General features: G+C 37.9%; 2 protein-coding genes across 8 annotated transcripts in view; one reads left to right on the top strand and one right to left on the bottom strand.

Moving 5' to 3' along the window:
• idh2 (isocitrate dehydrogenase (NADP(+)) 2) overlaps positions 1–15,070 on the top strand; it is a 46,292-nt gene extending 31,222 nt beyond the window's left edge. For all 3 annotated transcript variants that reach the window (XM_027174806.2, XM_027174802.2, XM_027174803.2), the window contains 2 exons: positions 14,367–14,459; positions 14,692–15,070. In XM_027174806.2, the coding sequence (XP_027030607.1) occupies positions 14,367–14,459; positions 14,692–14,776 (178 nt within the window). In that variant the 3' untranslated portion in view covers positions 14,777–15,070. The remainder of the gene's footprint in view (positions 1–14,366; positions 14,460–14,691) is intronic.
• Positions 15,071–15,095: 25 nt separating this feature from the next.
• znf710a (zinc finger protein 710a) overlaps positions 15,096–21,507 on the bottom strand; it is a 17,150-nt gene continuing 10,738 nt past the window's right edge. For 4 of the 5 annotated variants that reach the window (XM_027174800.2, XM_027174801.2, XM_027174797.2 and 1 more), the window contains exons 2-5: positions 19,591–21,138; positions 18,244–18,435; positions 17,857–18,031; positions 15,096–17,680 (exon numbers count right to left, since the gene is read on the bottom strand). In XM_027174800.2, coding sequence (XP_027030601.1) covers positions 17,517–17,680; positions 17,857–18,031; positions 18,244–18,435; positions 19,591–21,096 — 2,037 coding nt within the window. In that variant the 5' untranslated portion in view covers positions 21,097–21,138 and the 3' untranslated portion in view covers positions 15,096–17,516. The remainder of the gene's footprint in view (positions 17,681–17,856; positions 18,032–18,243; positions 18,436–19,590; positions 21,139–21,507) is intronic. The other variant, XM_027174799.2, reaches the window with a different exon arrangement.

Here is a 21,507-nt window from a genome sequence, read left to right as displayed (position 1 = left end):
AAAAAGTAAAATTTCAGTGATTTTCAGTAGTCATAAGAGGCACTTCATCCGGTAGGAAGAATCTTTCATTCCAATGTACAGAAACATTTCTTGCAATTGAGGTGCCAGGGGGTACTTTAGGGGACTAAAGACTTATGACACAAATTACTAAAGGGACTAAAGACTAATGACACAAATTACCCTAACAAGGAGCATGGATGAATCCCATAATTGCTCATTAGAGGTAGAATATACATCTCTCATAATCTATTTTATAATTTATGATGTGTCATAATTTTGGCTTGTGTATGTCACACATAAATCAACACCTAATTATATTTTTATGTAAAGCCTAAACTGATGAAACCGTCTATAACAAGCTAAACTTAAATTCTGAACTGGACATGTGACTGCCTGGTGGGTTCTCAAACCTGTTGGTGGTTCTTGTGAAGTCTGACTACTAGCATTAGGCAGGAAGCTGCTCTGGGGTACTGTGGTGATGTAGGGGCTGGGGGCTGGGCCGGGGTCTGTTTGTACCTGATCTGTATTTGTTTGCTTCTTTAAAAAGAAGTCTGATATCTCTGCCTTTCTTTTCCTTTTTTTATTGACCCTATGTAAAAATGACACATGGATATAATACATTTAAGCATCAAATACAGATTTTTGTTCATTCAAACTCAACTTTAACTACAAATCCCACTATAATAATTGCAATCAGCATACTGTCAGCATAAATTACTACTTTAGTCATCTTTATGATAGCTAAAAGGCTGTCTGCAATTACATAATTTAATAACATTAAACACTGACCACTGTAAAACAAGTTACCTCATATTAGCTAAACAGTTAAAGACTTACACACAGACACTGCACTGTATACATGCATAACTAGCACAAATGTCAATGTAATGTATATTATGGCTAAACTGGGGAACAAACCGATCTCTCTTGTCTGATTAATCTGTTAATACCCTCTAACGTGAATTTATATAGCGACGTAATTTTCAAAATATTTTTTTGGAAAACTAAATCCTAATGTTTAATCTCAAGATCGAAATTTGATGTTTTAGTATTAGTCTATTACAGTATTCTTCTCTAGCTCTCAACTCTTTCTTGTCATTGATTGATGGATTTGAAATGTTGAGCGTCGCCGCAACCAAACGTCAGACGAAGACTTCTTTTGATAGGTGAAATGAGATGTCAATCAGCATCAAACTTCCAATGCTATTAAATAAAAATTCGGGGTGGCACCTGGGTTGGTAAATCAGATGTCAGGGGTGTTCAGTGCCACTCCAGACACCCCTCTGGTTCCGCCACTGCTCCTTTGGCAACATTACGCTAAAATAGTGCGTGCGGAGCTGCGTAATGCAATCTAGGAGCAGTGATTCGCCAAACCTGTAGTCGTACACATTTCTTCTTATTTGATTTTGTAGTAACGAAGACGCTTAGTGGAAATATAGCGGAGTAAAAGTATACATTTTATCTAGGAAATGTGGTGGAGTAAAAGTGAAAGTTGACATAAATTTAAATAGCGAAGTAAAGTACAGATGCATTAAATTTCTACTCAAGTATAGTAACGAAGTATTTGTACTCTGTTACATTACAACACCGATGATAGATGTGGTAGTGTGGCACAATCTTTTGACCGAAATATTTTAAAAGATATGAGGTAATGATCTGATGTCAGACAGCAAGTGTGTCTATATTTTTATTCTGAATGTTGGTATTAAATATACTAACCACCTCTGAGTGGTTTCTATAACATTCTGATCAACTTTTACTGAATTCAGAATTCACCTGAATGCTGTTTTCAATGGGTCTTGTGTATCATTCAAATGATTGTTAATGTCCCTAGTAGTTAATACTTAATTGTGCCTATAGAAACAACCAGGTTGAAGACCAATGCTGCAAATTCCCAAAGAAATTCAAAATATATTTGTGGGCTCTGTAATTAGTGGAATTAACAGGATAGACTGTTTATTTTACTGTATTTATTTACTTCAAATATATATATTTTTTGGTGGCTACACGTGTTACTCTAAATAAAACAAGTTTGTCAAATTCACACACATGTGACACACAAAATAACACTGATATTTGACATTATATAAATATCATTACAGCACCTCCTCCTCTGACAGTTAAACAAAGTTGGTATATACTACTACGTACATACTACAGGACTAGCTTCATTTAATGGTCATTAATCTTCATTTCTATTAAACTCAAAACTGTTTCATTATCTATGTGGCCAATTAATAAGCTTTAAGTCAAAGTCTGTGTTATCTAGTTCTATATTGATAAAACAAATGTAGTGTGTCTAAATAATCTAAGCATTTACTTGTTTTGACCATTTTACCTTGTTTACATTCCAGCTAACTGAACAGTATGTTGTCAACATTATAATCTATTGAGCAACTGGCAAGGAGGAAACCCAAAAAGACAGTACACACAATCCATCAACAGTCACCTTAATACCATCAAATGATTGTACCAAAGTTCTCCCACTTAAAAAGATGAGGGAGGCCTGTAATTTTCATCATAGGTACACTTGAGAGACAAAATGAGAAAAAAAATGTAGAAAATCACTGTCTGATTTTTAAAGAATTTATTTGCAAATTATGGTGGAAAATACGTATTTGGTCAATAACAAAAGTTCATCTCAATACTTTATATACCCTATGTTGGCAATGACAGAGGTCAAACGTTTTCTGTAATTCTCCACAATCTTTTTACACACTGTTGCTGGTAGTTTGGCCCATTCCTTCATGCAGATCTCCTCTAGAGCAGTGATGTTTTGGGGCTGTCACTGGGCAACACAGATTTTCTATGGGGTTGATATCTAGAGACTGGCTAGGCCATTCCAGGACCTTGAAATGCTTCTTACGAAGCCACTCCTTCGTTGCCTGGGTGGTGTGTTTGGGATCATTGTCATGCTGAAAGTCCAGCCACATTTCAACTTCAATGCCCTTGCTGATGGAAGGAGGTTTTCACACAAAATCTCAATACATGGGACGATACATGGTCCCATTTATTCTTTCCTTTACACAGATCAGTTTTCCTGGTCCTTTTGCAGAAAAACAGCCACAAAGCATGATGTTTTCATCCCCATTCTTCACAGTAGGTATGGTGTTCTTTGGATGCAACTTGGCATTCTTTCTCCTCCAAACACAAGTTTAGCTTTTACCAAAAAATTCTATTTTGGTTTCATCTGACCATATGACATTCTCCCAATCCTCTTCTGGATCATCCAAATGCTCTCTAGCAAACTTCAGACGAGTACGGACATGTACTGGCTTAAGCAGGGGGACACTTCTGGCACTGCAGGATTTGAGTCCCTGGCGGCGTAGTGTTACTGATGGTAGCCTTTGTTACTTTGGTCCCAGCTCTCTGCAGGTCATTCACTAGATCCCACGTGTAGTTCTGGCATTTTTGCTCACTGTTCTTGTGATCATTTTGACCCCACGGGTTGAGATCTTGCGTGGAGCCCCAGATCGCGGGAGATTATCAGTGGTCTTGTATGTCTTCCATTTTCTAATAATTGCTCCCACAGTTGATTTCTTCACACCAAGCTGCTTACCTATTGCAGATTCAGTCTTCCCAGCCTGGTGCAGGTCTACAATTTTGTTTCTGGTATACATTGACAGCTCTTTGGTCTTGGGCATAGTGGAGTTTGGAGTCTGACTGTATGAGGTTGTGGACAGGTGTCTTTTATACTGATAAGTTCAAACAGGTGCCATTAATACGTGTGTAGGACAGAGGAGCCTCTTGTAGTAGTTACAGGTCTGTGAGAGCCAGAAATCGTGCTTTTTTTTTAGGTGACCAAATATTTATTTTACCGAAGAATTTACCAATTAATTCATTAAAAATCCTACAATGTGATTTCCAGGATTCTTTCCCCCATTCTGTCTCTCATAGTTGAAGTGTGCCTATGATGAAAATTACAGTGATGACTCTCTCATCTTTTTAAGTTGGAGAACTTGCACAATTGGTAGCTGACTAAATACTTTTTTGCCCCACTGTGTCTCTCCAATGAGTAAGAAAAAGCTAGTGAAGAAAGTATTTATTTGTTATTCTGTGCGGCACAGGGGAATTTATTTGTGTGTGAGTCAGAGACAACATGCAAACGTGCCTCTGAAAAGTATCCAACCCCAGTGATTGTCTGCATCAAATTTACTATACTTATTTTTTTTTTTAATTATATTTATTTATAACAATTTTCTTAAAAATAGGACTATGTATCTTTCTGAACTGACACTACAGAAATAAAATAATAGCTTAGATGTCATCAGAATTAATCTTAAAGCGTTTTCTAAAAATTGCATTATTTGAGTGTTCACCCTCCTTTCTTTTAGCAAGCTGAACTTATTTATTGTGAGTTCACACCTAAATATGTTAAGCAAGGGTACACCTGTATTAATTTTTAATCCAACTGCATAAAATTTTATCCTTGAACAATAAATATTACTGACTTGCAGCTAAAATGACAGATCAATGCCACTGAAGATCAATACTGTCATGAAGACCAAGGAACTGGCAAAACTTAGCAAAGTAATTAAAACATTGACAAAGCTTGGAACCTTCATAGGAACACTGTAAAATTCAAATTCGTTATAGTAAATTATGCCAGGGCCAACACATTCTAAGGCTAATATTAAATATGAAAATGTATATGTAACTACATTAGTACCACATATTGCATTACTCATTTAAAAATGGGGCTTGTAAAATATTATGAGGCTGAATTTTACAACTGGTAGCTGACCACCACCAGGAAAAAAAATGTGAGTTAGTGGTTATATTGCAGAACATAAGACTGTTTTACAAGAAGATATCATAATAACATTGTAAGGGTCAAAACCACTGGAAATAACTAATAATAATAATAAAGTTTTTCAATTTTTAAATGTTTTTAAAGGGTTAATTACAAAAACAGCCTACAGATCATAATCACCTAAGATTAATTGTAATTTTCTACACTCTTGCTGGGTTAAAAACAACCCAATTTGCGTTATTTTGGCAACCCAGCGCTGGGTCAAAAAGGGACGAACCCAACGCTGGGATATTTTAACCCAACTAGTTGGGTTATCATGTTTAACCCAGCATGCTGGGTTGTGATTTTAACCCAACTATTAGTTAAAAATGACTACAAGTGAGTAAAATAATGAATCTACAGCAATACTTACTTTAGTAATCCAACCGCCCCTGGAAACACGGAAGTATGTCGAAGCAATTTAAGTGATCTAAATAAAATGTCCTTCGTTTTATTAATACATGTTTTCTTCAATTCAATTCAAGTTTATTTGTTTAGCGCTTTTTGCAATGGACATTGTCTTAAAGCAGCTTTACAGAACATAAACATAGAGCAGAAGGTAAACATAATTAATGATAAAGGAAATAACGAATAATAAAAGAAATAAGAATTAACAGAATAAAAATTCTAGATTATTATTAGATATATTTAGTTCACAATGTGTATGTATTTATTCCCCTATGAGCAAGTCTGAGGTGACTCAGGCAGCAGTGGCAAGGAAAAACTCCCTTAAATTGGTAAAGGAAGAAAGCTTGAGAGGAACCGGACTCAAGGGGGAACCTATCCTCATATGGGTGACACTGGGGTGTGATTGTAATATACAGTCAGTTAAATGTTGTATTGGTGTAAGGATCATGGACTTCGGATCTCCTTAGTATCACAGAGTCTAACTGGTGATGTCTCAGGATTCTTAGAGTCGGCCTCGGATCAGTGGACGTCCAAAGGCTTCGTCCCACAGAGGACGTTGGGAGCTGGTACAGTGTCTGGATGCCTCAGGATGGGTACAAAGAGAGAAGCAGTGGAAAGGGATTAACACATCTGCTGTTCATAAAAATGTGCAGGTCTGATGTACTAGTGCATGATACTATAGGATGTATTATGTGTACGCCTGACTAAATAGATGAGTTTTTAATCTACATTTAAACTGGGAAAGTGTGTCTGAGCCCCGAACACTATCAGGAAGACTATTCCAAAGTTTGGGAGCTAGATAAGAAAACGCTCTACCACCTTTAGTAGACTTGTAACATATTAGAAGACTAGTTAGATACATGGGAGCTAAACCATTAAGAGCCTTGTACGTAAGTAGCAGCAGTTTGTAATCAATTCTAAACTTAACAGGTAGTCAGTGTAGAGATGATAAAATTGGGGTTATATGGTCATACTTTCTTGTCCTAGTGAGAACTCTGGCAGCTGCATTTTGGACTAACTGTAACCTATTTATTAAAGATGCAGGACAACCACCTAGTAATGCATTACAAAAGTCTAGAGGTCATGAAGGCATGAACTAGCTTCTCAGCATCAGAGACAGACAGGATGTTTCTCAGCTTGGCAATATTTCTAAGGTGGAAGAACGCTGTTTTGGTAGTATGAGCGATATGATTTTTAAAAGACAAGTTGGTGTCTAATATAACACCAAGGTCTTTCACTGTCGAGCTACTAGTAACAGTACATCCCTCTAAATGGGAGTTAAGTTGTGAAAGTTTCTGTGCACTGGTTTTTGGACCTATGAGTAGTATTTCAGTCTTATCGGAGTTTAACAATAGAAAGTTGCAGCTCATCCAGTCTTTTATCTCTCTAAGGCATTGAGTTAATTTGGACACTGTGGCCATTTCATCTGGTTTTGATGAGATATATAACTGTGTGTCATCAGCATAACAATGGAAACTAATCCCATGTCTTCTAATAATGTTCCCTAATGGAAGCATGTATATAGAGAAAAGCAGAGGTCCTAGAACTGATCCTTGAGGGACCCCATAATTAACTGGTAATAAACTGGAGGATTCGCCATTTTAATTCTACAAAATGGTATCGATCAGAGAGGTAGGATCTAAACCAACTTAAAGCCTGACCATGAATACCTGTGTAATTTTGTAAGCGATCTAGAAGAATGTTGTGGTCTATAGTGTCAAATGCAGCTCTAAGGTCAAGTAGAACTAATAGTGACATACAGTCTTGGTCCGAAGCTAAGAACAAGTCGTTTGTAACTTTAACAAGTGCAGTTTCTGTGCTATGATGGGGCCTGAAACCTGACTGAAACTCTTCAAGGATGTTGCTCTCCTGTAAGAAGGAGCTCAGTTGAACAGACACAACCTTTTCAAGTATTTTAGGCAAACGGAAGATGCGAAATAGGTCTGTAATTTGATAGTTCATTAGGGTCTAAGTTAGGTTTTTTGATGAGTGGCTTAATAACTGCCAACTTAAAAGACTTCGGGACGTAACCTAAAGATAACGAGGAGTTAATGATATTAAGAAGAGGCTCACCAGCTTTATGTAGCACTTCTTTCAGTAGTTTAGTTGGGATGGGGTCTAGTGAACATGTTGTTGATTTAGCTGTAGTAATAAGTTTATCTAACTCTTCCTGTCCTGTACTTGTAAAGCTGTGTAAAGCCTTAGGTGAGATTGTGTCACTGGTTGCTCTCATATGTTGAGCGTCACCTATTTTATTCCTGATACTTTCGATTTTATCAGTGAAGAATATCATAAAATCTTCACTACTGAACAGTGATGGAATAGTGTGTTGAGATTTCTGTTTTTTTGTTAAACTAGCCACTGTGCTAAATAAAAACCTGTGATTGTTCTGGTTATTTTCTATGAGTTTGCTCAGGTGCTCAGCCCTAGCAGCTTTTAGAGCCTGTCTATAGCTGGACATACTGTCCTTATACGCAATTCTAAAAACCTCTAATTTAGTTTTTCTCCATTTCCGTTCGAGGTTACGGGTCTCCCTCTTGAGGGTGTGAGTATGATTATTATACCATGGTGCAAGTGTTTTATCTCTAACCTTCTGTAATCTGACTGGGGTAACAGTGTCTAATGTGCTAGTGAATATAGCGTCTATGCTGTTAGTCATTACATTTAGGTCGTTTGAGTTTAAGGGTACAGTAAGAGGTCCAGACAGATCAGGCAGGTTATTTGTGAATCTGTCTTTAGTGGTCGGAATAATGGTTCTACCGATTCGATAACGTGGTGAGATATAGTTAGTCTGTTCTATAGGTAGTGTGTACATTATGAGGTAATGGTCTGTGATGTCATCACTTTGAGGTATGATATCTATATCAGTGACATCTATTCTGTGTGATGATATTAAATCTAGTGTGTGATTACGTCGGTGAGTTGCACTAGTGATGTTTTGTTTGAGCCCAAGTGAGTTTAGTAAGTCCATAAATGTGAGTCCTAAAGCGTCGTTTGTGTTGTCAACATGAATGTTAAAATCTCCTACAATTAATGCTTTGTCAAAGTTAACCAATAGGTCTGAGAGAAAATCTGTGAATTCTCTAAGAAAAACTGTGTAGGGCCCTGGGGGTCTGTACACGGTCGCTAGAGCAAGAGACATCAGGGATTTCTTCGTGTGCATGTGCGATAGTGTAACATTAAGGACGAGCACTTCAAAAGAACTAAATCTATGTTGTGTTCTCTGGGTAACAGTGAGGTAATCACTAAGGATAGTGGCGACACCACCTCCACGACCAGTCAGATGAGGCTTGTGCTTATAGATATATCCTGATGGTGTAGACTCGTTTAGACTGATGTATTCATTTGGTTTAATCCAAGTTTCGGTGAGGCAGAGTGCAGTAAGGCTATTTTCTGAGATCATTTCATTTACAATAAGTGCTTTGGGTGCAAGCGATCTAATGTTCAGAAGTCCAAACCTTAAGAACTGTTTTTGTTTGTTTCTTTGGCATTTTTCTGGTCTACAGTCTAAAGTACAGTAAGCTTATTTTGAGAACTTCTCATGTATTTACTTTTTGATCTCACTGCTCGGGGAACAGACACAGTTTCTATAGGGTGAGCTATGTGTGCATTTTTTGTGTCAATGTGCTGAGGTGAAAGATGGCTATTGAGATTTAAATTTAAAGAGTAGTTTACCAGTCAGGTGGTGTTCAGCGGCCTGGAGATGTGGTCTGAGAGGATCTCCGCTCCAACTCTGCTGGGGTGCAGGACGCTCCCAGAAAACATTCCAATTATCGATAAAGAGTAGTTTCTGAGCCTGACACCATGACTGTAACCATTCATTTAAAGCAAAAAGTTTACTGAACCTTTCAATTCCTCGCTGGTACTTTGGAAGCGGTCCAGACACGATGATCCTTGTCGTGTGCGCTGTGCTGCGAACCGTCTCCACCAGGTTGTTGAAGTCCCTCTTCAGGATCTCCGACTGCCTCAGGCTGGTGTTGTTCGAGCCGTCATGAAGAACCACAGCTTTGGTGTTTCTGCTCACGACTCTAGGTACCTGTGCAGAGACATCAAGAACTCGAGCACCAGGGAAGCAGTGAGTGCGAGCCTTACTTTTAGCCACCGTAGCACGGACGTGGCGGACGATGGAGTCTCCGATGATCACGTTGTCGCAATCCGTCTCGCGAAGGGGGGCGAAGCAGTTCCGGGTGGGGATCTCGAAGACCGGCGGTGGTGGAGGGGGAGAGGTCCTCGGCAGGGGACCAGCACGTGTCCTCCGCTGCTGCACCCAGGGCCGACGGTGCCCTGGCGCCGGAGTGAACAGCTCCTGGGCAGGCCACTTCATGGGTTTGTTGGGCCTGGACAGAGAAATACGCGGGGTAGAGGTGGAGGGAGTGGTAATTATATCCCGGGAGTTTACCTGAGACAGGTGAGCGACCGACCGGGGAGCTTCCAGCACGGCTTTCCGCTCCCGCAGCTCGGCCTGCTTCACCTGTAGTTCGTGGACCTGCTTCTCCACAGCATCCAGCTCCAGTTCTACTGTGTGCAGCTCCAATGCGTCCTCACCTGCGCTCAAAGGCAGAGACATAACCAACATGATGTTACAGAGCAAGTACAACAGATTGTACTAGCGGTAGCTGAGCTAACAGGCTAGTTGTGCTAGCCGGCTAGAAGCGGACTATTTAACCTATTTATTTATTTATTGTATATCATTTGCTTCTAAAAGATGAGAGAGGATGTGGAGGAGAGCAGGGTGGGAGCAAGCCACTGGACTGAACAGGGCAACTCCCTGCCTCTCACTCCAGTCTGTGAAATGAAAATGTGGAAGATGCGAGAGCTTGTACTAGCGGTAGCCGAGCTAACAGGCTAGTTGTGGTAGCCGGCTAAAAGCTGACGCTGCGGGACAAGTAAATACGATGTCAAGAATTAAGGTGTAAGTAGGTTAAAGTGTAAACACAAGATAACTCGGAATTGAATAAAAAATACTCAGCCAGGCATATAAATTGGAATATGCAAGAGCTTCCTGTGTGCTGCTTCCTGTGTGCTGCTTTCTTATTTTTGTAAAGGATGTCTAGGCTAAAATAGCAAACCTTAAATCTAACATATAATATGTCTAATATACGGAGCTGATTTTGTCATAACAGCATGTAAGACGCTTGCATTCTTTGAAAATGTATCAAATATCACAGTAAATGCATCACTGACTTCAGTCAGAAAAACTTTAAGAATACAAATTTAAAATATAGCTGCAAGCAGCGATGGCGGGCCCTCGCACGTTTTTTTATTGCTATACGGTGCCTCTTAACAGTCACCTCGCCATGGCAGCACCGTTTCAGATATCAAAAATCCTTTTGCAATTTAGCAAGTGCAATGTCTCGGCATCATGTTCACCACATTTGATGTCAATTGCATGAATTCCCTAGGAGGAGTATTTAAAAGTTCACCGCATGCACGCACTTATAAAACAATCCAAAATGTTTGACTTCCTGTTGGGGCGGAGCTCATAGTTTAGAGCGCGAAAGTGTTTCGGGTCGATGAGATCTATATGTGTACCCACTCTCGTACATGTGCGTACATAATTGCCCGATCTGTGCACAAATGTTTGTTTTTTTGCATTACAAGGGGCGCTACAGAGCCCCCCTGCCACACCCGTATTCCAGCCTTTGCCCGAGCCTAGTGTCGCACAACTCTGACGTGTATGCCAAATTTCAAGAGTTTTTGAGCATGTTAAGGGACCCCAATTGGCCAATGTGTGCTTAAAAAATAAAATAAAAAAATAAATAATAAACCCGAGCAAAAACAATAGGGCTTCGCACCATTCGGTGCTCGGGCCCTAATAAACCGAGCAAAAACAATAGGGCTTTGCACCATTCGGTGCTCGGGCCCTAAATATGAAAACATTTCAAACATTTACATAAACCTCAATATCTGAAGAACAGTAAGAATCATCAATTGCAATGTAATTGCAGTGTTGTATAAGAGAAACTATAATTTAGAATAATGAATATGCATCAAACTGACTGCAGCTAGGAAAATTTACTTCCAATTAAATATGTATGTGAAATATAAAAACATTTCATGTAACCGTGTACAAGTTAAAGAACACAGAATCCAATGAAGCAGTCGGGTTACAGTAATAATAATAAAGTTTATTAACTATACACAGTTTAATAAAAAAAAAAAAGGTTACAGTTTGACTGCAAAAATTAATGCTCGCAGAACTTTTACTGCTGGTGTCTCCTCGCCAGGAAGTCCATACACCACAGTCTGTCGAAACTGCCACACCAGGGAACACTGCTTGCTGCCATCAACTAATTACATAGAAAATATTAATGTCAGTCAAAATGCATTTTATCCAAGAATTGCTACTAAATTATCCTAATTATCCTGGGTGTGTCACGAATAAAATGGCGGTCGAACATGTTTAGTTTCAAACCTTATTTAGCTTGAGCTGACCTCAGACATTCCCACTTGTTTCAAACTAACCATAGGCTGTACAGAAGTATAGGAATTTAAATACAATCTTGAAAAAACTATATATTATGTGGTATGCTCATAGTGAATGAATCTCGTTATATGTTGAATGTAGTTAACAGTGAAGTTAAACAAAATGTAGAACCAGTGCGGGAAATTGGATGTCCTAACAAAATACGTTACCATCAAGTAAACTCTGCAGTGTCAAAACCGTATCGAACGCAAATAATTTGTAATGAAGTAGATTTAAAATGTACAAAAGTAATATTTAAAAAGCATTTACCCTATTCCTTCCAAGCTCCGATGAAGATGCCACATATGCTCTCCTGTTCACTGATCTGGGATCTGTTGTGAGTTGGAGCACGGCCCGTGAGCTAATCTCACTTTCACTGACTGAAAGCCTCAATTGCGCATATAACAATAGTTTATACAGTAAAGCAGTTTTTTTTTTTTTTTTTTATGGCTATGAACATCGTTAAATACATATTGAATAACTTGCATTTCAGACAGTATTTCACTTGCTTTCATCTGAAGACACAAAGAAAATGGCGGCTTCTCGCACAGGTGTCGTCCGATTTTCACGTTGACGTGCATACTCTCTTTCACGTCCGTGTTCCCAACTCAGCGCCACTGGGTTATAGCTCAAAACCATTTTTAACCCAAACTTAGGTTAAAACAACTTAAAGTCCTAGCCAGTGGCCTCAACCCAGCGTTTTTTTGTTTTTGTTTTTTTGTGTTTTTTTTTTTTAAAGAGTGTATGTATTGCAGTATATCAGAGAAAACTCGTATTGTGATGGAGAACCTGGTAGCCAGACAATCAGGGAAAAAATATGTTCCAAAAAAGAAAAGGAGCCCAACTTCAAATTAATGCATTTAATGAAGGTTTGTGTTGTGGATTGACTGGGTTGAAACACAGACTTTAATCTGTTTGAAATTTGATGTGCAGAAATTGCTGTCCTCCATGTTTGAGGATTTCATTCACCATCCATTGAGGAATGGAGTATGTCTAAATTAAAATGTGTAAAACCCATCCAAAAAAGGCACCAACTGTAATTTCTGAAAAATACACATCACATTGAGTGATTATTTAATTTTTTTTCTTTGCAGAATAAGGGGTAATTATTGGACTGTGAATATGTTGTGGAAGCTTTGTATTGCAAGTGCCATGCCTCCCCAAAACGTTACTACTTGTTTATCCATTCTATTAATTTATGGATTCATAATTAAATGTTGTGAACTAGACATGTAAACAATAGTTCCAAACTTTCACCACATATACAGCACTTATTCTGCTTCAGACCGGAAGTTAATATATAGCACTTATATATCTAAACCTCTGTCATACTGTGTCTTACCGTGTTAAACCTGGATTCAAAGGTGAAAGATTAATTCATTATATTTTCGAAATAGCCTATGTACTATTAATGAATATGGCAGTTTTAAAGCCATGTTTACTATTTGTCATCAATATACAGTGTTTTACAGAGCATAGCATATACCATAGAACTTGCAACAAAATCAAAGCTTATACAAAAGTTAAGCATCACTTGCTCTGCTTAGTAAGGTTAGGACATATGAAAGCATTAAGGGCAGCATTTAAATGGTAGAAATGTTCATTCTGAAATATTTAAATATATTAACATGTAGTTATTTCAGTGGGTATGAATGAGGAAAAATATTAGATAGTTTTTTTTTTCATTAACTTTATCTGCAGACTGCTATTTCACAATAGAGCTAAAAGTTGAAGTACCTAGTGAGTACCTGTTAACTAATCACATGCCTGATTTAATTGAAGCCAAGCCAACAACGTTCTTGAACGATTTTTGCAGTGTGGCCGGGTACATTATTCTGATGTAACGGGCTATAGCCTTTAGGGAGTACTTTTTACTTTATGGGGTTTATTTGATCTTTGGTTTCATTTAGTGGTACAAGTCAAAGTAACATCCCAGCAACACCCTGCCCAGAGTCAAATTCTCATATGTTGTGGTGCCATCTTTTCACTGTGCAAGTTATGCCTATGTACCTAGCACTTCACATGATGTAAAAGAAAATATGATTTGTCAGACCAGGTCAACAGCTTTCCCATTTTATTGCTTCCGCAAATCAATTTCGAGAACTGACCATTCACTTGCTGCGTAATGTCACACCCACTGTCCGGACTTATTGTAGCGAGATATTATGCACTTCTCCTGTCAGTGGTTTAAATGTTATGCCTAGTGAATGAATACAAATTTCGTATTTTTTAAATAATGTATAATTTGGCTGTGGTGTTGTATAATTTAGTAAGGTATGGCACAAAATTAAGATGCTTTTGTCATCCATGGACATGGTAGTAGCTGATACCATATGTTCCTGTTCATAGTTATAAAATTTTTTTGACCCATCTCTACGTTTTTTTCTACCTGTTTCCATATGCTCCTAAAGAAATTGAAAACCAATACCACAAACACCTGCAGTTTTGTTTGCACCTAACTGACATTTTAGAGTATAGTCCAAAATTTATTTAAATCACCACAAGCAGGCAGTATGCTAGTACCCTGCTTGTTAATGAACATATCTCTCTTTTCTTTTGTCCAGTGAGCTTATTAACAAACTGCGTGTGCTCCCATAATAGGTTTTTTTTTCTTCTTCTTATTTGGTCCTGTGTTCAATCTCAGGGCATACTTGGGTACATTTTGATGCAAATGTTCTCTAAATGCCTTTATATCCACAGGTTTTCTCAGACTCTTGAAAGTGTGTGTGTGGAGACTGTGGAGAAGGGGATTATGACCAAGGATCTGGCTGGCTGCATTCATGGACTCTCAAAGTAATTCATCTGTTTACATATATACACCATAAAAATGTATCGAGTCATATATAGCAACTAAGTCATGTCAAGGCATTTTGAATATTTTAATTGAAATAATTATTTTGTTACTAAACATCAAATAAAAGGTGTGTTTATAACTAGTAAATACTGCAGGTTACATGCAGAAAAATGCATTTCTCAGTATATTCTTTTTCTTTATTTGCAACCTGCCCTACTTTTCTGATTACAGCGTTAAGATTAATGAACATTATGTGAACACCACGGACTTCCTAGATGCAATCAAGACCAACTTGGACAAAGCCCTGGGTAAATGAAGAAGGTGGACACTGAAGCGCGTCTTTTCCTTTTTGTACCTCATTTAAAGTAAACATCATCGTAACCATAATCATTGTTGCTGAAGGGAAAGGTTAAAAAGGATCCTGTGTTTTTCTGTAGCAGTGCTGTTTGCTAGTGTTCGCTAAATTGTATTAGTCACCAGTCCACTTCATTTCCCAACTACAAGGTTTTAGTTTTGTAATATGAAGTAATGTATGTAATACTGTATTAAACCATGAAAATAAAGGCAAAAAGCAATTTTGGAAACCTAATAAATTTTGTTTTGTCTTAAATTTTTGTTCAATTTATTTATAAACATCAGTTTTAAAGGTAAATTTATTAATATACAGTGTTGTCCAGAGCACAACATTTAACATAGAACTTTATCAACAGTATATTCACAATGATGTGCAAATAAAAAAAAAATAATAAAAAAAAAGCTTTATAAAAAAAAAAAACTTAAACAAGACTGGCCTTGCTTAGCATGGCCGCAAACCTTGAGCTATAAGGACATATAAAACAGTAGAAATGTCTGTTCTGAGCTGTTTTGTGCTTATTAAAACAACATTGTCCAGGAGGCTGTTCAGTGGGTGTGTTTTGGAAAAGCAGTTTTTTTTTGTTTATGTTTTTTTTTCCTGCTTAATTTTACAATCATTCTGTCTTGCATCTATGGTCCTACCTCACTAATGCAGACTACGATCACTGAGCAGCTAAGTTCTTAAAATGGATGGAATACAGTGTTACACAGGGATAATTAATTTAGTTGTAATAAAGATGTTTGGTGCCTGGTTAAGCCATTCATCCCTAGAAACCAAATGTAGCCTTAGGAATGATGTGATATTTTTCATTGCTCTTTGTGAACAAATGTAGCAATAACCATGTAATCTGGCTTTATCTAGAAAGCAGGAGGTACCATAATTTCACCCTGTATATCCAGCTCCTGTAAAGCTGCTTTGTCTGTTGTTAAAAGCATACAAGTATAATTTAATATAATCTCAGACTAAGAATAGTACAGTGCTTTCCAAATATGGAAAAGTCTGATAAATGTAATATACAAAACTGTGTCTGTAATGATACCTGGATGAAAGAGGTGGTTTATAGTCACTAGTGTTCCTCACATATGGTCAACCAACATGTCGAAAATTTTTGTTCATTAAAGACATAAATTAACTTATCTTTGCACCGAAAAATATCTTTGCACTGTGTCTGCGTTTGGTAGTAGCTCCAAACATAAAAGTGAAGTTGCTACTCCCCTGCAAACTACCAACGTGCTTGCACTAAATAAATTAAATGGCAATAAATTCCCTCTGTGAAATATATCCATACTGTGAAAAATTTATGCCACTAGACACTTTTCTGCAATATTGCAATTTTTTTTACATTTTAAAACTTGAACAAAAAACAAAGGTTATCACCTGCTTCAGAGGCAAATGTGAAGACAGCCAACCACGTTTTTAAACTTTGGTTTGAAAAATTGTCTGTCATGGTGAATGATCGGGAGAGAGAAGTGAGATTTTGACTCACTTGGGTCTCCTGGCCAAGGAGAATTCACAAGTTATGGCTGACTGGGTGCACATGTTTATGTGATACCACTTGAGGGTGCTAGAGATGTTTTCATAAATGTTGAATTTGTGTTGAAGATTTGTTAAAATAAAAAAAGTGTCAAGTATTATTTTTTTATTAATAAACAAATACCCATTTTTGTGAAGCTGCACTATTGTAGGCAGATTGTGAGTTAACTATATGTTGATGCATACTGTGCATTGTATAAATTATCATGAATTGATGTCATTTCACACACCACAATCTTAAAACATTTTTAAGTAGTTTTCTCTTATTTCTCTTTATATAAATTGAGATTTTTTCCACACCTCACAGTTTTTGTTTTTAATAATAAATCAAAATCTGATTCAGAGAACATTTGATTATGAGCTCTGTATTCACCTTATTCAACTAATGATGTATATCAGATGGCAATGGCTTTGAAATATTCAAAATCTAAGTCTGATATGGCACCATTACAATACAACTTTTAGACACATAACAATGCTCTTAATGAACAATTTTTTTTTTTTTAAATTGTTGAATAATTAATTGAGAATGACTGGAAATCAAGCCTCCTACTAAAATCTCACTTGGTTTACGTATGACAAATTCAGGATGATTTACTAGAAGTGAACAAGCTAGTTATCTGGATATTAGTATTTTTATGATGGTTTAGATATTACTAAATAATTTTGTTCATCACTTTTTTTTATTTTATTGTAAATAATATTTTAAGTACAATTTATTACTTTGCACTATCTTTAATATTTTTGTATAAGCTTTGATGGTTCAAAATCACGTCATGTATATTTCAAATTGGATAAGGGATGTCTCTTAAGTGCCTCTGTATAGAGGGCTGCAAAACATTACTGAATTATTCTTAGAGATTTTACTTTTAAAAGCTTCTTTTGGAGTGGGGAAGTGGCATTAAATCATTATCCACTAGGAAATTTCAGCTGATTTCCTCAAACTATTAACCACTGACTCACACAAAAATATAGAATTACACTCATGTTTACATGGAACCTTACAAACTCTAATGTTCTGGAGGCAATAGTAAATAAATAATTTCCTCTTAAAGAGTAATCAAAATACCAGTGCACAACCACCAGGCAGCCATTTCATTATTAGTCCACATTAAAACCTTGAGGCTTACAAATACAGGTGAGGTGAGTTTGAATGTCTCAAAGTGCATTATGCTGTGGTGTAGTAAGCAGCAGCCTTTGTATAGTTGTAATAGCCCATCTCAGCCAGTCTGGCCAGATCTTGTGTGTTGTTGCTAGACAGATTTTCTCTTTCATTGAAGTCAAAGCTGTCTTCCTCATAGTCCTCTTGGCCCTCCATATCAGGGTGGCTGTCTGAATATACAAGACAATTACTGATACCTCAATTCTGTTTGCACATGTCATTCCGTTGTGCATGATACATTCACTGTTAGTCGTCTTGTGGATGAATTTTGCTAAATTTAAAGTTTGAATATAAGGGCAGACTTAAACCACAGGTCAAAACAATCCATAAACAAGTACGTTCTTACCTTGCCCATCTGGCAAGACATCAAGAATGCCATGTTTCACTTTCATATGCCTGCTCAGATTTCCCTTTAGGTTGAACTTGCTGCTGCAGTAGGGGCACTTGAAGGGCTTGCTACCAGCATGAAGGTGCATGTGGCCAAGTAGGTTGTACATTCTATTAAATGACTTCCCACAGACCTATAAAGCAAAATTGGTAAATGGCACATGACACTAGTCTAGGACACCCAAACAGCTATGTGTCAGTGATGATATCACGGCTATACACTAATTTAGGCCTACAGTAACAACAACAACAACAACAATAATAATAATAATAATAATAATAATAATAATAATAATAATAATAATAATAGATTCAATACTTATATATTAATTTATTCCTTTCTAACCTTGCATTTGAAGGGCTTCACTGGAAGGTGAACAATCATGTGAGTTTTGAGAGTCTGTTTCTGGACAAAGGTCTTAAAGCAGATGTGGCACTGGAAAGGTCGCATACTGGTGTGAATCAGCATGTGCCGCTTCAGATTGGCTGACAGGGTGAACTCACGAGAACACACGTCACACTTGTACTCTTTCATCCCCTTTAAAAAAGACACAACCAGGTAAGTAAAAAAAATCTTTTTTTAGAATAATTTGTTTCCTCTACGTATCAACTCTTCTTTAACATGTAGTTTAACAGAAGTGAGGGGCCATAGTAATGGAACTGTATTGGAAATAGATAAGGTTTCCATAGAAGCTGCTTGTGTCCACCAAGTATTATAGAATTTCTGTTGCACAGGCAATGGAATGTGTGACTCAACAATCTCATCTCAATAATGCTATAAGAAAATGTTAAGAGGAACTCTATCTGCACTCTACTTATTTGAATATATTTATATATGTTAATAAAGTTAGTTTTAAATCCACATGATGATTCCTTTTGGGCTACTAACCTCTTTGTAACCTATAGAATTATTTCCTGGATAAGGTGTGGGGATCTTGCAGAAAATTTTACTATGATATTGTCAATTTAATCAAATGTACATATTTATAAATTCTTAATGAATGTCGAGGAACTAGTTGTGAATGACATTACACAACTAGACATTATTTATTTAAGTGGATTAACTAGTTAAATATGTATATAATACTAGTGCAAAGGTTTGGTTTGTAATAGACAATTCAAGAGAATTCATACATCACTTTTGTTTTATTTCTTCCCCCTTTAAATGAGACATAACCAGGCAGTAAAAATAATTTGGTTTGTTTTTTTTAGAAGAATCAAAGTTCTACACTATCAACTTTTCTTCAACATGTTAATGTGGTAAAGGTATAGTAAAGGTGTAATATAATTATCCATTCAGTGCAAGTTGAGTTTTTAGCTTCTAATTAATTTAAAACTTTTTAGTGACAGTCTGTTGTCATCATGTTATGAAGTAATTACTGTGAATTGAAGAATTTAAAAGGTAAACAACTGTTACAATGAAAAATATTCGCTGCACAAAGTATATACAGGAAAAATGTCACTATTGGTGCTTGAAGTAAAATGAAGGAGCTGATATGGATTTGGTGATGAAGTAAAAAGGCAGTATGACTTTGTGGGCTTATATGGTATCATTTCACCTTTTCCTCCATATTTTGCTATGCATGTTTAATTGTATTACTAAAGAAACAAAGAATGAATTGCACACGTCAAATACCCTCCAAACATGTAAGATTGTAGAGGAATTGCAGGAGGGAATGGAGCTTAAAAGTACCTTGTTTTCGAAGGCCTGCTGTGCTAGTACCTTGTGTGTGAGCAGGTGCTGCTTGAGATGGTGAACCTGTGCAAACTCTAAGCCACACTCAGAACAAATATGGGGTCGCATGTTTTGATGCTTCATTAAATGGTTCTGCAGCTGGCTCCGATAGGCAAAGCTCTTGTGGCACTCACTACACTGGAAGGCAGCAGGCCCCTGGTGACTGACCTGGTGTCGCCTGAGGTGGGCATAGGTGGGGAATTCCATGGTGCATTGTGTGCAAATATGACACCTCCCATTCTCATGCTTGGCCTCATGTGTGCGCAATTCGCTGGGGTAGGCAAACCCACGTCCACAGAAACGGCAGCTGTATGGCTTAATGTCACTATGCTGCAGCATATGCCGCTTGAGGTGGCTGGTCTGTGTGAAGGCCTTCTTGCACACAGTACATTTATGTGGCCTTGTGCCTTGGTGTGTAAGCAGATGTGTCTGCAGGTGGCTTGGTTGCTTGAAAAGTTTTCCACAGTGCAGACATTCATGCGGCTTGATCCCACTGTGACCCAGGATGTGTGTCACCAGATTATATTTTGACGTGTACGACTTCTCACACATTCGACACTTCCAGCGCTTCAGGCCTTCACCCACATCCACACAATATGACTCATCAATTTGCACATTGACATCCAGGCGGTCAATCTGTACACGGCGAACTGCAGGATTCTCACCATCTGCCCATGTTGCCACCTGCACACCATCATCATATTCTGCTGGTGTCATTTCTGGCTCAGCAGCTTCATAGGTCAAAACACTAGATTCATAGTAGCGCCTCATTACAGGGCTCACTTCCTCCTCAGGTGTCTTAATATTCAGTGCTCTTTGGTCATGCCCCTCCTCTTTAGAGCCTTCTTCCTCAGGCTGGCTGCCTGATTCTAATTCCTGTGTGTGATTAGCATCACGTGACGTTGTTTCTGAATCTGGATCATTCTGTAAGTTGTTTGCCTCCTTTGCATGCGCAGGGCTACTTTTATTTTGCTCCTCCTTTAACATCAGTCTATCGGGAGCAAGATCCAACACTTCAGACTTGCTGTCATTATAATGAACCTTTGAGTAATAACAGGATCTTGAATACTCAGGTCGCTCTCCTTTCACCCATGTCTGTACATCTATGGATTTCTTAGCCAGTTCTGCTGCCTCACTGTTTTCACTTTGTTGTCTCTTTCCTTTTCCCCGAGGTCCAGAACGCCTTTTTCCCACCCCCAAAAGTCCATTTGGCCTCCTATTTTCTCCATTGGGCTCAGGTAGGTAGTCTCCATTTGCCCCAATCAACTGGTCTGAATACTCATACTCCACTGCCTCTGGGGGTGGAGGGGGGCATTCACGTCCCTCCCCAGTGCAAAAGCCATTAGGTGCGATGGTGGTGCCAAAGATTTCATTCTGAGATATGAGGCCCAGCACAGCGGCTTGAGCCAGGGATAGGACCACCACGGGCTCAGTCTGAGTGCCAGCATCCGCTACATTCCCCATCACTTCATTGTAGCAGTGCACCAGAGGAACTGCCTGCTCCTCCTTCAAGACAGCAAAAGACAAAGTCAGAAACTATATAAAAGAAAATCTCATGGCTGTAAATTGCAGTCATGGCAACAGTCACTACAGTAGAATCCTAGCATGCAATTTATAAGCATAAATGTAAAATGAAGGAAAATGAGAGCCAAGGTGACATATTTTACTTTAATCAGGAAACGGACTTCCCAATACACCTCCAAAATGTCCCTGTATGTTATTTACCATGTATAGAAAGGCAAAAAAACAACAACTCTGCTTTAGAAGGATTGAGAATGTTTTAGATAAAGGAGGTGAGCATCTATGCAAAATGCCATGTTTCCTTCCTCAGTGGTTTAAAAAAACACACACAGCCATGAAGCCCAGGGCCAACCC

This window comes from Tachysurus fulvidraco, chromosome 13 (assembly GCF_022655615.1).
Source record: "Tachysurus fulvidraco isolate hzauxx_2018 chromosome 13, HZAU_PFXX_2.0, whole genome shotgun sequence".
In the NCBI taxonomy this organism is placed as follows: Eukaryota; Metazoa; Chordata; class Actinopteri; order Siluriformes; family Bagridae; genus Tachysurus; species Tachysurus fulvidraco.
This window is presented reverse-complemented; position numbering and strand designations above follow the sequence as displayed.